General features: G+C 53.9%; 2 protein-coding genes across 2 annotated transcripts in view; one reads left to right on the forward strand and one right to left on the reverse strand.

Moving 5' to 3' along the window:
* The window catches only part of P2RX3 (purinergic receptor P2X 3), a 30,299-nt gene extending 25,818 nt beyond the window's left edge, over positions 1-4,481 (reverse strand). Inside the window, exon 1 of the mRNA XM_081064692.1 lies at positions 2,497-4,481. Coding sequence (XP_080920818.1) covers positions 2,497-2,615 — 119 coding nt within the window. The 5' untranslated portion in view covers positions 2,616-4,481. The remainder of the gene's footprint in view (positions 1-2,496) is intronic.
* A 132-nt stretch (positions 4,482-4,613) lies between these two features.
* Positions 4,614-13,789, forward strand: SSRP1 (structure specific recognition protein 1). Its single transcript, XM_081064609.1, has 17 exons — positions 4,614-4,767; positions 5,256-5,391; positions 5,793-5,978; positions 6,578-6,683; positions 6,951-7,141; positions 7,247-7,477; positions 7,617-7,720; positions 7,824-7,952; positions 8,223-8,444; positions 9,189-9,261; positions 9,689-9,827; positions 9,949-9,994; positions 11,371-11,500; positions 11,911-12,081; positions 12,236-12,324; positions 12,838-13,024; positions 13,295-13,789. The coding sequence occupies exons 2-17, from the start codon at positions 5,338-5,340 to the stop codon at positions 13,364-13,366; spliced, it is 2,130 nt and encodes a 709-aa protein (XP_080920735.1). The 5' UTR covers positions 4,614-4,767; positions 5,256-5,337; the 3' UTR covers positions 13,367-13,789.
* The last annotated feature ends 873 nt before the right edge of the window (positions 13,790-14,662 follow it).

The raw sequence follows: 14,662 nt of genomic DNA on the forward strand, positions 1-14,662 counted from the left end.
CTCTCTCTCTCTCTCTCTCTCTCTCTCTCTCTCTCTCTCACACACACACACACACACACACACACACACACACACACTAAAACCCTTTAGTAGCCTCCCATTCACTCCTCTTCTGTAAAAAAGGAAAGATCTGAGGTGTCTGAGGTCTGACCTTCGTCTGAGTCCTGCCCCCATCTTGCACTGCTGTCTCCTTTGCTCTGTCTGCTCCAGCCATAAAGACCTTCTTTCTTCTCCCCATTAGCCAGGCCCTTTCCCTTTGCAGAGCTGGGTTACTCTGCCTTGAACCCTCCTCCTACCCTTTGTTTTACCTGGGTTGCTCCTACTCATCCTTCGGATTCTGGCTTGAGTGCCAAGTCTCCAGAAAACCTTCCCTCGGTTCCCTGACCAGGTCAAACACCTCCATACTAGCAATCTCTCCTAGCACAAGTGTGCCTCTTCTTCGACCCCTGAGCCACAGTTGAGATTTTACATTTATTGGCAGAAATTATTTGATCGATGTCCTTCTCTTGCATGATATGCTCCATGAGGGGGAGGACCCTGTCTGCTTTTGCCCACCGTTCTATCCTCAGTGCACAATATCTGGCATGAAGGGTTGCTCAATACATTTCTGCTAAATTAGCAACAATGGATTCCGGAAGTCCTAATGGTGCATGGGCTCACGTGCGTGCGCAGAGATGGGGCTCACACCAGGGGGCTGGGCCGCAGAGGGCACGATATAACTGGAAGGAGCTGCCCTGTGGGGAGCTGTCAGCCTGGGAGATGGGTGGGGATGAATATCAAGATGCCACAGAGCCTGTCGTGCTTCCTCCAGCAGGCCCGGCTCCAGCACCGAGGGTCAGAGCATCAGACTGGGTCCTGATGCGGCAGAGACCAGGGCAGTGGGGTGCTGAGGAGGCTGGTTCAGGAGCCCGTGTCTCTACCCACCTCCATCAGTCTCTGCTCGGACCCAACGGAGTCGGGCCAGGCTGGGAAGGTGCTGAGGCAGCATCTGCACTCACCTGGACCAACATACCATCTTGTGGCTACATAGACACAATCAGGGCATCACACATGCCCGTGAACATGGAAGCTTTAAGAACCAACTCTGAGCCAGTCTCCGGAGGTGCGGACAGGAAACATTTGCAAACATCATATCTCACAAAACCTCAAACTTGGAAGAGAACTTCAAGGCCATCATTTAACCCTACCGCAAAGCATGAGTCCCTTCTCTAATGTCCCCACGAGGGGTACAGGATGTACAGCTTTGTCTACAATACACGCATCACTGAAGCGTACTGGCTCTCGCTAAGCCCTTGGAGCAAAAATCCCTTAATTCACATCCACCCACTTTTCCACGCACACCCTCACACACAGCTGCGACCTTCAGGCAAGGAGGCCCCCACACGCAGCTCCCACCCGTGCGCACACAGGATATCTCGCCTCTGGCTTGCTTGAATTAACTCATGACAACCGTCAGTGCCTTGCTGTCTCTCTCACACAGACCCATTGTCTCAAGGAACAGCACGAGACTGGAGACCTGTACACCAGGAAAGAAAACCCTTGAGGTTTTGGCCTGTATTTCCTGATGCCAGTGTGTGCGAAGGACCATGAGAAGGACCGAACCTGTGTGTTTTCCCCCACCATTGTGTGTTCCATGGCCCTTTGTGCATGTGTGTGACTGTGTGTGTGGGTGGGTGCCTCCAAGAGGTGGGGGCCGCAGGGGTGTTCAGACCTTGCTGGCTGTAGGCATCTCCCAGCTGGGTTATATAGTACCAAGACAGGTAAAAATAGAGAATTTACGTTTTCTGACAAAGGGGAGTGTTTCTGGCTTCTTGAGGAAGGACGCTACACCGTGTTCAGAAAAGCCACTTTTCTCTTCCATAGCTCTCCCCTCGAGGGTTACTGGTGCCCGTGGTTCTCCCTCCCTCCCAAGGGGCAGGTCTTCCTGCTTTGTCCTACCCTCCAAAAGCACGGCTTCTCCCCTTTCCATGTTCTCTCCCCATCTCTCCATGCCAGGAGGGGATCCCTCATTCGAAAGCGGATCCTGTTCTCCCCTTCCCTCCTCCAGCTGGCCCTCCTTACACCCCGCAATCAACCTGTCACTGGCTCCCTTGTTTCCGTGCCTTCCTATCCCCATTCCTGGAATCCCTTGTCTTTTTGAGACCCCAAAGGGTTGACTGAGGTGAATGGGAAGATGTGTGTGTGGGGGTCTGTCTGTTCTCTGGTTGGGGGGGAAGATGAGAAAAGGGAGAGGGGAGATGGTCCACCTGGGACCTCTCCTGGTGGAGGGTAGTGCCCTCGTGCTGTGTGCCTCTGGACCACCCTCCAACTCCGGAGGGTTTACTGCGAAAAAGAACTCTCATCTCAGGACCATCATCCCTGAGCAGGCCCTCATCCCTGATGGGGCCGCAGGGGCCAGTCCTAGGGACATGGCTCCACAAAAGAGTCTTCCCCCAGAGAGAGGAGAAGCTTAGGAATCTGGACAGCCACACGGAGGGGAGAGGGGGCCAGACTCACCCCACAAAGTAGGAGATGATCAGAAGCTGAACTGCTCGGTTGATGATCCCAATGGTCCAGCTCTTCACAACCACCGACTTGGTGGTCTCGTAGGTAAAGAAATCTGACATGCAGTTCATGTCGAAAGAGTGTTCGGGGGCCACGCAGAAGGGACCCAATGGCAGTCTCAGGAGGGAGCGGCCCTCAGACAGGGAGATAGGGATCAACGCCTGGAGGGGCGGCTCGAGGGGCTTGAGGAATGGGGAGCCTGTTCCTTTAAGTCAGGCAACCCCGGTCCAGTGCCCAGGCTCTCTCTGCTCCTGACACTCTGGGCTGCCAAGAGTCCAAGGCCAGGGCGGTGGGGGGGACCCCTTTTTGTTCGTCTCCACCCTACTCCCCCGTGATGTCATGGCAGGGGTGGGGTCTCCAATCCCAGGCTCCTGATTGCCCGGGATCCAGCTGGCTAGGGCCCTCTGGGACTCCTGTTTTATCTGCACTCTGTCTATCGTCTCTGTTCCGTTCTCTTAGGCTGCTTCTTCATCCCAGCTCGCCAGCTGCTTTGTGCTCTCCTTGACGCCCCTTGCACGGCCCCCTCCCCCAGCCACCTAGCAGCCGGCCTGCTCCGAGGACCCCGTTCATTCCCGTCTTCCTAAAGCCACTCAAGTCGGCAGCCATCCTCTCCCTTCCCGAGTGGCCTCCAACCGCATGGGGCCGGGGGACGGGGTCTCAAGTATTTCAGGTGGTCTCTTGGGAGGGGGCGAGGACAGTCACAGCTCATATTTCTAACTGAAATCGGCCGTGGCTGAAACTCTATCGGCAGTGGTGTCACGTTGGGCTATTTATTTATTTTGGTTGTGTTTTTGTCGTACGACCGGCTTACTGATCTGAACCCTTTGTTAGGTTATATGCTCCTGGAAGGCTGGTGCCGTTTCCAGCGTGTTCACTGAGATCCTTAGGTCCTCGGACTCTGTGGGCGCGCGACACGTAGTCGTTGACTCCAGATGGATTTCTGTCGCTCGATAGCGGTAGCGGGGCAGTGGCCATCACCCGGAGGTGACAGCCAGGAGCGCGGGGAGCAGCAGTGCACTCCCGCTGTCTGTCACACCAGGATTCAGTCGGCCAGCGGGGGTCACGGGCCTCGCTCAGACTTTCAGAGCCATCCTGAGTTCAAGTTTTCCGTCCTAAGGTTTTCACGCGGGACCCATGTGATCGAGGGTTCTGAACGTAGAGCGGCCGTGACGATGATGGCAGAGACCTGGAGCGGGGCAAGGAGATTTGGGTTCTAACCTCCGGATTTGCTGCCAATTTACGAGACCCTCGTTAGCTCCTCTTTGGGCCTCGGTTTTCCCATCTGCAAAAGGGGTTGCAGTGGGCGAAGCCAAACCCTCGTTAGCTCCTCTTTGGGCCTCGGTTTTCCCATCTGCAAAAGGGGTTGGAGTGGGCGAAGCCAAACGCGTGCCGCGGGTCTGGCCGCCTGTGATTTTGCAAGACGCCTCCTAGGGCCGCGTGAGGCGGGCACTGCTCCCGCAATCCCGGGCCGAGGTGCTTCCAAGCCAGCTCGGGCTCCGACCCCAGCGCTGGAACTTGCTGCCTCCGTGTACCAGCCTCGTCCAGGCCACCACACGTGGCAGTGAGGCGGGTGACGCTTGTCGGGTGCAGGCCGTGACCTCCCGTCCAAGGGGACCCGATCTCGTGTGACACAGGGGAGAGCAGGACGGTCACAGTGACACCGACACCCGCATTCGCTGCGCAGCCAGTGGGCGGGGTCATTTCTCCCGACTCTTTAAACGTGTATGTTGCTTCTCTTGTCTCACAGACTCCTCCTCTACTGAAGCCACTGTTGGGCAGGCGACAAGGGCCCGCATCGAGGCAACACATACACACACACACATCTGTGGAAAGTCTGGTACAAGAAAACTACACGATTCCTCTTTAGAACCTCGTCCTGCCCTGAAGAAGCGTCTGTAATACTTAAAAAGCCCTACGTTTCCTCGTTTTCTAGTCAGATTCCGTGCGGGTGGGACTTCCTCGCCGCCCGGCCGACCTCAGGTCCTCCAAGGCCGCCGACGCTCTATGTGACCGCCTCGTAGGTGGGCCGAGCTCGCACCTCTCTAGCCAGCTCATCCTCTCTATGGTCCGGGCACAGCTTCCGGTGGCGGGACTCTGGGGCGCGCACGCGGGAAAAGGTTCCCCAGTGTTTCCCTATCCCCTGTGTCCCTACCCCCCTTCCCCCGCATCCCCTGGCGCGCCCACCGCCCGCACCTGGGCCGTCACGAGGCTACTGCTATAGAGGTGGGTGGTCACCGTCCCCGGGCCTCAGCAGGGCGCGGGTCCCGCTTCCCCCCGGGACGCCCGAGATGGACCGTTCCGCGTTCGAATCTGCGGGTAGCGGGCGCATCCATTTTAGGGGGAGGGGGAACCGTGGGCCTGGGGCCGCGGCGCGGTGGGAGCTCTGGGAGGGAAACGTGCGCTCTGAGCTGGGTTGGAGCAGCGGAGAGGTGCGGGCTTCAGGCAGGCCCTGGGATACCGCTGCTCGTTGCCATGGCGCCGGGTGCAGCGTCCAGAGCCCGGGTCTGGTTAGGGAGTAAGCGCTACTCCAGGCCCGGTTCTCTCGCCGGCGCTGGGCCTGGCCCCTCGAGCTCTGCGGAGCCCTCCTGCAGGCTCCTAGGCAGAGGCGATCCGGAGACGTCCCAGGCACAGCCACGGTTGCTACCCGGCCCCATCTGGGGGCAGAGTGAAGTGTTGTCTTTCACGCTCGTCCGTTTTCCTCTTGGATTCAGGTCCCCAACTTGCTGAGTATCTGCACACCCATCCAGGAGTTGGGGCCCAGCTCCCAGTTGAGGCCAAAAGGGAAAGGGCAGCATGGCAGAAACACTGGAGTTCAATGATATCTATCAGGAGGTGAAAGGCTCCATGGTAAGAAGGGCTTGGGCTTTTACTACACGTGGAGAAGGGAAGGGAGCGGACTTTTTGTCAGTCAACGAGAGCTACTTTGAAAAAGGAGTCAGTATAATGCGCACCTCTTGTTTCCCTAACAAAAGGCAATAGTGAGAGAGCACAAGAGTTACAGGATCCCAGAGGTGGAAGGGACGGGACCTGCTGCTCCATCCCGCATCCCCAACCTGAGGAGTTCTGGATGCCAGAGCCAGGAGTAGAATGCAGACTTTCTGGCTACTTGTCCCTTGTTGGTGGCCCTCACCACTTCGGCTGTTGTTCCTGCACTGATAGCTGGCCAGCCTAGAGTGGGTGTTGGGTGGGGCTGTACCCAGTATGCACTGTGTACCGTCCCCGTGCATTTGGGTCGGTTTTTCCAACAGAATGATGGCCGGCTGAGGTTGAGCCGTCAGGGCATCATCTTCAAGAACAGCAAGACGGGCAAAGTGGACAACATCCAGGCGGGGGAGTTGACGGAGGGCATCTGGCGCCGGGTGGCTCTGGGCCATGGACTTAAACTGCTTACAAAGAACGGCCATGTCTACAAGTATGACGGCTTCCGAGAATCGGTGAGATGCCCTGTTGCCATAAACCCCCCCCTTTATGGCGTCGTCTTGTTTAATTTTAATCCAGAGAGAGTTGGGGCTCTTTCCTCTGATAACCATGTAATTGCTAATTTGGGCTCCACAGAGCAGGGCCATTGAGGCCATTAAGCAATCCGTGTCCAGTTTTGGGTGTCAGAGTCTTGGGGGTGTCTTTGTGTCTTGACTCCAGAAGATTTGCTACCATTTTGATTTTTTTTGTGGGTATCTGCTTGTTGCCTTTATCCAGTTTGGGTTTTGTTTTCCCATTTTGAACTGCTTGAGTTGAAGACGACTTCATGTTAATTTTCACTTGCATTAAAGCAATACCTACATAAAGTCAGATAGTATTGTGAGGAATTGTCAGTTCCTTATTTCATTCTCCCCCCAGCCTGAGATCCAGTCCCCAGAAACAACCTCTTTCAACATCCTTTTAAACAGTTTTATAGCTGAGCTTCTAAGTCAACATGGATTTCTGATAAAAGGTATATCAGGGCAATTTCTCCAACATAGATAATCCCGAATGTTCAAGTTTGCGTTAAAACCACTGGGGTTTACTGGGACTACTCTCTCCACTCCACCTGCAGGAGTTTGAGAAACTCTCTGATTTCTTCAAAACTCACTATCGCCTTGAGCTAATGGAGAAGGACCTATGTGTGAAGGGCTGGAACTGGGGAACGGTGAAGTTTGGTGGTGAGTCCTGGGCAAGGATTGAGGTTTGGGGACAAGATAGGACGAAGGGTTTCAGCCTTTAACTTGTTTTGCTCTCTTTCTGTCACTGTCTGACTTCCTGTCAGTCTGTAATTCATCATGTATTTATTGAGGACCAATAGTGTTTCAGGCACTGTGCCTGGTCTTGGGGGGTACAGTTTGAGCAAAGTAACCCCAGTGCCCTGCTGGGAATGTGGCTTCTGCAGACTCGAGGGGAGGAGCTGTTGGCTGATAGCCCTTTCCCTACAGGGCAGCTGCTTTCTTTTGACATTGGTGACCAGCCGGTCTTTGAGATACCCCTCAGCAATGTGTCCCAGTGCACCACAGGCAAAAACGAGGTGACATTGGAGTTCCACCAGAATGATGACGCAGAGGTCTCTCTCATGGAGGTGCGCTTCTACGTGCCTCCCACCCAGGAGGATGGCGTGGACCCCGTTGAGGTGAGGTGTCCCCTGGTCACCTTGGGAGCAGATGGTATTGAGCGGGCCCTAGCTGGCCCAGGAGCAGAATCCCTGCTACTGGATGACCAGTGTGTGCTTTTGCAGGCCTTTGCCCAGAACGTGCTGTCTAAGGCGGATGTGATCCAGGCCACTGGAGACGCCATCTGTATCTTCCGGGAGCTGCAGTGTTTGACTCCCCGAGGCCGATACGACATTCGGATCTACCCCACCTTTCTGCACCTGCACGGCAAGACCTTCGACTACAAGATACCCTACACCACGGTGCTGCGTCTCTTTTTGCTGCCCCACAAGGACCAGCGCCAGATGTTCTTTGTGGTAAGCAGAGACCACCGGCGGTGGGTTGTCCTGGTTTTTGCCCGAGTTTTTAGTAGCTAGATCTCACTGGGGTTCAGTTAATCAGCAAGTTCTTCTGGAGCATCGACTGATGCTGAACCTCGTCGGCTCCTCCTTCCAGATCAGCCTGGATCCGCCCATCAAGCAGGGCCAGACCCGTTACCACTTCCTGATCCTTCTCTTCTCCAAGGATGAGGACATCTCCTTGACTCTCAACATGAATGAGTGAGTGTCTCTCTGGACCCATCCTGCCATGTCCAGGCAGGAGACAGGCGTGCACTAGCAGGCAGCAGTGCTCGTGACCGGCCGCGTCTTCCTCTGTTTGTAGGGAAGAGGTAGAGAAGCGCTTTGAGGGGCGGCTCACCAAGAACATGTCGGGATCCCTCTATGAGATGGTCAGCCGCGTCATGAAGGCACTGGTGAACCGCAAGATCACGGTCCCAGGCAACTTCCAAGGGTGAGTGTACAGGCGCGGGGTCCTGACCTGTGGGGGAGGGCTGTGCCGAGTCCCCTTGGTAAACCCGTCCTGGATGGGAGCGCAGCCCCTTAGAGGCCTGGTTGAGTCGTGTCTTGATGGTGTCAGTTGCCTTCTCCAGAGTAGTTCGGTGAGGTCCCCTGACTTGAGGGCCTGAGCACACGGGTGTTGCTCCCAAGAGATGTACCCTTTGGCTCTGTGCCACCTGCTGCTGAGGTAGGCACTGACTGGGCCCCTTGTGCCCTCCACCAGGCACTCCGGGGCCCAGTGCATCACCTGTTCCTACAAGGCGAGCTCGGGACTGCTGTATCCGCTGGAGCGGGGCTTCATCTATGTCCACAAGCCACCTGTGCACATCCGCTTCGACGAGATCTCCTTTGTCAACTTTGCCCGTGGCACCACCACCACACGTTCCTTTGACTTTGAAATTGAGACCAAGCAGGGCACTCAGTATACCTTCAGCAGCATTGAGAGGTGAGAGCCGAGAGCCTCTGCCGGTCACTTCCTGGGCATCTTGGTTCTGACTGGGAGGTCTGGCCTGGCCTGGGGTCCTCTCCAGGCCTGTGACTCATCTCTGACTTCAGGCCTTTGATTTTGAGCAGAATTTTTCTATTGCTTCCCTGGGATTTGGTTGTCCTTGGTGCTTAGCCTTTGGAAGCCTCTCCATTGCTTTTTTTCTGTGCTTAAAATTGTTTTCCACATTACGGAAGCTTTGTGTACAGTGTTAGCCCTTCTCCTCCTCCACTGCCCTCATGATGGAAATGCTATCTGTCTCTCTTCCTGGAATGAGCTTGCTGCCCGGGAACACAGCCGCTAATGTTTATCGAGTGCTCACTGTGGGCTAACATTTTACAAACATCCTCACGCTTAATCCTTATAACCCTGTGAAGTATGAAATACTAATGAGTAAAAGGATGGAAAATCCCCTCCCTGGATATCCTCCTCTTGCTCTGTGCATGTGTGATAACCAGGGCACACCCCTTCCCACCTTTTCTTTCCCAGAACTCTTGAGAGCCATGCAGGTCCGTCTTTCAAGACTAGTGTCTGACTCTTTACTGCTGTTCTCCAAGGGATCTTTGAGTTGTTGGGTTGGATAATGTGGTCAAGAGCTCCAGGCCCCACAGTCTGTCCCAGCCCATGGGTGTCAGAACAACGTGTAGTCATTCCTCCCCTTGGTGGCCCTGCCTGTCTGGTAACACAGTGTGTCTCCCCCCACAGGGAGGAGTATGGGAAGCTGTTTGATTTTGTCAACGCAAAAAAACTCAACATCAAAAACCGGGGATTGAAAGAGGTACCTCTATGTGTGGAAAGGATGAGCCTCTCCCGTTCCTTCTGTAGTGGGGAAAGGGGCAGAGATTATTTCCAGCTTTTTCATTCTCTCTTCTTTTCTTACCCTTATAGAAAAAAGAGGTGCGTGTGACCTTTACCCCCTCCTGGTACAGGTTTCCTCAGCATGACCTTAGATCAGTTTCTGCAGTCCCTGAGAAGCCCCCAGTGGGGCTGGGAGAGGGAGGGAGGGGGCTTGGACTAACCCAGTTGGCAGGAAGTCGTCGGGCGAAGGCCCTGCACGTTGGCTGTGTGTGGACAATCCAGCCCCAGGTCTTCTGGGAGTTGCTGCTCTGATGTTAACTCACAGGCTTGGGGCAGTGCTCCCGAGCGTGCAGGGGTTCTGGCAGCAGGGCCAGTCGACCCTTACTGTTCTCTCCTCTGGCGGCCAGGGCATGAACCCCAGCTACGACGAATATGCAGACTCGGATGAAGATCAGCATGATGCCTACTTGGAGCGGATGAAGGAGGAGGGCAAGATCCGGGAAGAGAATGCCAATGACAGCAGCGATGAGTCGGGAGAAGAAAGCGGTGGGCTAGCCTCGGCAGTGCCAGGGCGTGGGGGTGGTCAGACTGGGGCCAGGTCTGCGTGCTGGGTAAGGGGGCAGGGATTCCATGGCGCAAAACTGATGCCTTCTATGTTGTTTTTCAGACGAGTCGTTTAACCCAGGTGAAGAGGAGGAAGACTTGGCAGAGGAGTGAGTTTTGGTTCCACCTCATGGGGGTGACGTGGTGGCCTCTGAGCTTAAAGGACCAGAGATTTCTGGACACTTTTTGTGTCCCAGCATTACTACTGACCCAGGGTGGAAAAGTGACCTCCAGTGAGGTGATAGATGGAAATGCTTCGATAATCAAAGCGTCAAGCACTTTGTAAGTGCAAGGCAGGTTGTGAAGCCAGAGAGGTATAGTGGGGAGAGACTGGGGATGAGAGCCACTGCCCCACTTAACTTGCCAGAGTCCTTGGGTCCGTCAATGAATCTCAGCGTTTTCAACTGTAAAACGACAATAGTGCCCCCGTGCTGTGTTGATCAAGACTCTTGATAGCCAATGTCAGAAATAGGACTTGAACGGACTGTAGCTTAAAAGGGGATTTTGTAGGCTCATGTAACTAGAGTCCAGGGATGGGGAATCTTTCTCTTCTGATTTCCCTATTTTCAGGTAGGTTTGCCCCATGCAGTGCCAAATGACCCTCAGAAGCTCTGGGCAGGCTTAATCCTACTCGTTTAACACCCAGGAATGCTTCTGCGCTCAGAGCAGCAGTAAGCAGTGTGGTTACGTGGCCCTTCCCAAGTGTGAGTTATGATGATAGGCTCTGAGGGGCCAGAACTAGGCCGTGTGCCCACGGCCTGTGGTTTCGTAGGCCCCTCCTGCATGGGGCGTGGTGGTTCCCAACAGAAAGTTGGGACTCTGCATCCAGAACTCAGAATGAATGTTGGGCAGGAAAAAGAAGAAAATCTGTAGGAGTCCACTACTTCTGGGCGCCACCTGCTTATTCATAGTGAGTCCGTGAGTTAAAGGCTTAGGAAAGGGTCTCGAGAACCGTTGAACACCGTGCGGTTTGGGCAGTTCTGTTTTCTGAGGAGTCCTGTGTGTGTCGGGTAGGACTGTGAACAACATAGTGCAGGCTGGGTTGGACTGGAGTTGGTTTTTCCCCACTTTTTATAGTAACTGTCTCTTGATCAAAGAGACTAAGGGTAGATAGAGTAAGAGGAGTAACCCGGAGTCGTGAGGTGGACTTGGGCACGTTGATGAGACAGCTGTCCCCGTTCCCAGGAGCATGGGGATCGAGGGGGCCTTGGGTTAGGCTGTGACCAAGGAAAGCAGATGAAGCTCGTTTGCTTTTCTTTGACCGATTGACCAAATAACACATTGCTGTAGCTGGGTCTGGAGAGGGCATGGTGGAAGCCACCTCAGTGAAGGTTAGGAAGAGTTGGGGATGCTGGTGGAGGCTGCCCTGTGGTCCTCCTCGCGTCCCCATTTCTGGGTGGGTGTCTTTGGACTCCTTTCCTGCTCTGAGACCATGGGGTGCTGTCCTCTGTCCCTGAGTGAGTTTAAGCCCCACTCTCCTTGGCAGGTTTGATAGCAACGCCTCTGCCAGCTCCTCCAGTAATGAGGGTGACAGTGACCGAGATGAGAAGAAACGGAAACAGCTTAAAAAGGCCAAGATAGCCAAGGATCGCAAGAGCCGCAAGAAGCCTGTGGAGGTGCTGCTTCTCCTGAATGGGAGGGTGCTGGGGTGCTGCTCCCTGTTCTGTCCACCACCCTGAGGGCCTGTGGGTTGGGGCTGCTTTTTGTAGCCAGTGATTAGGGCCTCGAGGAGTATCTTCTTGCTAATGTTTCTGTCTAGTTCTTGAGATAATTAGCTTCTGGGAGTTCTGACCTAGGAGACAGGCTTCTTTTGTCCTGGGAGCCCAAAAGAAAGGGGCCCCTGATGAGCTAGATACTGGGGTGCAGCGGGGAGGAAGACATGGTCCCTGCCCTTGGGGAGCTCCTAGTCAAGCTTGATGCAGTTTAGTCCTTTCTCCATTTTGTCCCTAGGTAGGGGATCCAAGTAATTTCTTTGGGAGAATGTGGGCTATAGTGGCTGAAGGCCTTTGGGTTCTTTCTCGTGTAGGTAAAGAAGGGCAAAGACCCCAATGCCCCCAAGAGGCCCATGTCTGCCTACATGCTGTGGCTCAACGCCAGCCGAGAGAAGATCAAGTCAGACCATCCGGGCATCAGCATCACGGATCTTTCCAAGAAGGCAGGCGAGATCTGGAAGGGGATGTCCAAAGAGAAGAAGGAGGTGAGTACCAGCAGAGACGAGGGGTGGTAAATCTTGTAACTGGTAGACGGGGTGGAGGGCCCTGGTGGAACTTCTGTATAGGGTTTGCCTGTGTCAGGGAAGAATCTCATTCTTCTCTTCCCCTCCCCCCGACCCCTGTGTATGTGTGGGACAGGAGTGGGATCGCAAGGCTGAGGATGCCAGGAGGGAATATGAAAAAGCCATGAAAGAATATGAAGGGGGCCGGGGTGAGTCTTCTAAGAGGTGAGTGTTGGGAACAGAATGTCCCAGTAACTGCTTTTTTGACAGATATTTTTTGCAGGTCCAAGTTGAGAACTGGGAAGTTAAATATAACAGAGGTGCTTCTGACTTCAGTAGGACAGTGCTTCTCAAACCTGGGTAGGCAGTTGCCCAAGTATGGGTAATGTGCTAGAGAGTTTCTGAAGTCGCTGGATAAATATGGCCCATTTTCCTAGAGGGTCAATTTTACTTGAAGGTACGGGGTAGCTAAAAATATATATATTATTATGGTGCATGATTCATACGAATTTTTATGATAAAGCAAGAGATGTCAAGTAAGTTTTGCATATAACTAGGTTGTGAAGGCTGATTCTTCTCGTTCTTCACTTACGATGCTCTCTCTTGGGGCACTTGGGCTGACATGGCTGGCTGTTGACATGAGATGGGCAGTGTGGCTGGGACTGGGAAAGGCCCTGTTAAAGCTGGGGGAGGTTTGACCTCGATGATGGGGAAACCTTTTTCCTCTTGCTAATATAGGGACAAGTCAAAGAAGAAGAAGAAAGTAAAGGCAAAGATGGAAAAGAAGTCAATGCCCTCTAGGGGCTCGTCATCCAAGTCGTCGTCAAGGCAGCTAAGTGAGAGCTTCAAGAGCAAAGAGTTTGTGTCCAGTGACGAGAGCTCTTCAGGAGAGAACAAGAGCAAAAAGAAGAGAAGGCAGAGTGAGGTGTGGCAGGAATTTGGGGGTTGTGGGGCTTGGAAGGGTGAAGGGCATCTGAATTGGTATGAGGGGTACAGGAGATGTTTCTGGGCCAGAGATTGTGGTTGGTCCATAGCAGTAATGGGATGGAATGGATAGGTGGAAATCTGGGGTTCTGAAGACTAGCGTTGGAGGTTAGGGAAGGGTAGGGAATTAGGGGCCCTTCACCACTGACAAGTGGCTGGGAGGGCAACCGGGACTCTCTACCTTTCCCCTAAAGAGACGTTTCATTTTCAGGACTCTGAAGAAGAGGAATTAGCCAGTACTCCCCCCAGCTCAGAAGACTCGGTGTCAGGATCTGATGAGTAGAGAGGAGGAAAACACTCTCCTTGGGCTTGCCCTGTCACACCCGACTCCCCACTCATGTTTTGGTACCAGTTTCTCATACGAAATGTAGTCTTCGGATTCTGTGCCATCTGAACAAGCTCTTCTGGTGGTGTGCACGTGGCTGGGACAGCAGGGGAGGTGTCTTCCTGGGCTGCTGCTTCACGAAGATGCCTCTTTATAACTGGGGGAGAGATTGGGTGGGAGGCAGGGCAGTGCAGGTTCCAAATCCTCGCCCTACTTTCCCGACCTTAGGGATATAGCTGCTTCTTGTCCTGTTCAAGTTGCTGCAGCTGGGGTCGTGTGAGGTCAGGCCTGTAGCTCCTCACTGGGGCCAATTTCTACTTTAATTTTGTATTTCTGGTTCTGTGAAAATCATTTAATAAAGGGAACTGACTTTGGAAACCATGTCCTTATGCCTCCTCTCTAGCCCTGTTGTATTGCTCCCACTTTTCTTGGTGGTGTTTACCACACTGCTGTGACTGGGCAGGGCCTTGCTGGCCAGCTGGGAAGCAAGTCTCCAGGTACATCCTGTTCTGTTCCCGGCTGGACAAGCATTGGTTTTCACCCTCTTCAGCAGGGATGGGCCACCTGAGAGTCTAGAAATGAGAGCTGATCTGATTAGGAAGTCGCTCTCACAGCTCCACTCCATTAGCCAAGCTAAGGAGAGGCAGCTACTGGCTCCATCCTTAATCACCTATGAGTCAAGGGTCTTCCAAGGCTTTAGATAATGGAATCAGGATTGACTGGCCTCTCTGCAACCAGGAGACTGGAAACCTGATCCTGGAGAGTTGGGAGGATGAGTGGTGTGGGGGTGGGGGTGCAGGAAGGGTATGGAGTGTGGGTGAAGCTTTTGTTTTTATATGAAAAAGGGTATATCAAATTTTGAGGTCAGGAAGAATTTACATCTGGGAAGGGAGCATAACGAGATAAATACGGAGTAGTGAGAGAAATAGAGCTTCCAGTCTTGCTCACTGTGGCTCCAAATCTGAATTGACACACGTGGGGTGGCCACGTTGGGTAGGCTCTAAGCTGTTTGCCACAGAAAGCCTCCCCAGTCGGCCAAGGGTTACCTTCTTGCTCGCCGCGACTCTATGGTACTGCGATCAGTTCAGGCCGTTGGGCCTGAGAACTGGGCCGTCCGCTTAAGTCTCCTCTCTAGGCAGTCGTCTCGGTGGCCATTTTGCCCAGCGTTTTTAGCGGCTGAATTGCGTCAGTTTCACCCGGGTCTGAGGCTGGGGCGGGCCCCTCATTTGCAAGATTCATGAATAATTGAGTACC

The sequence above is a fragment of the Rhinolophus hipposideros genome, assembly GCF_964194185.1.
Source record: "Rhinolophus hipposideros genome assembly, chromosome: 10".
Lineage (NCBI taxonomy): Eukaryota > Metazoa > Chordata > Mammalia > Chiroptera > Rhinolophidae > Rhinolophus > Rhinolophus hipposideros.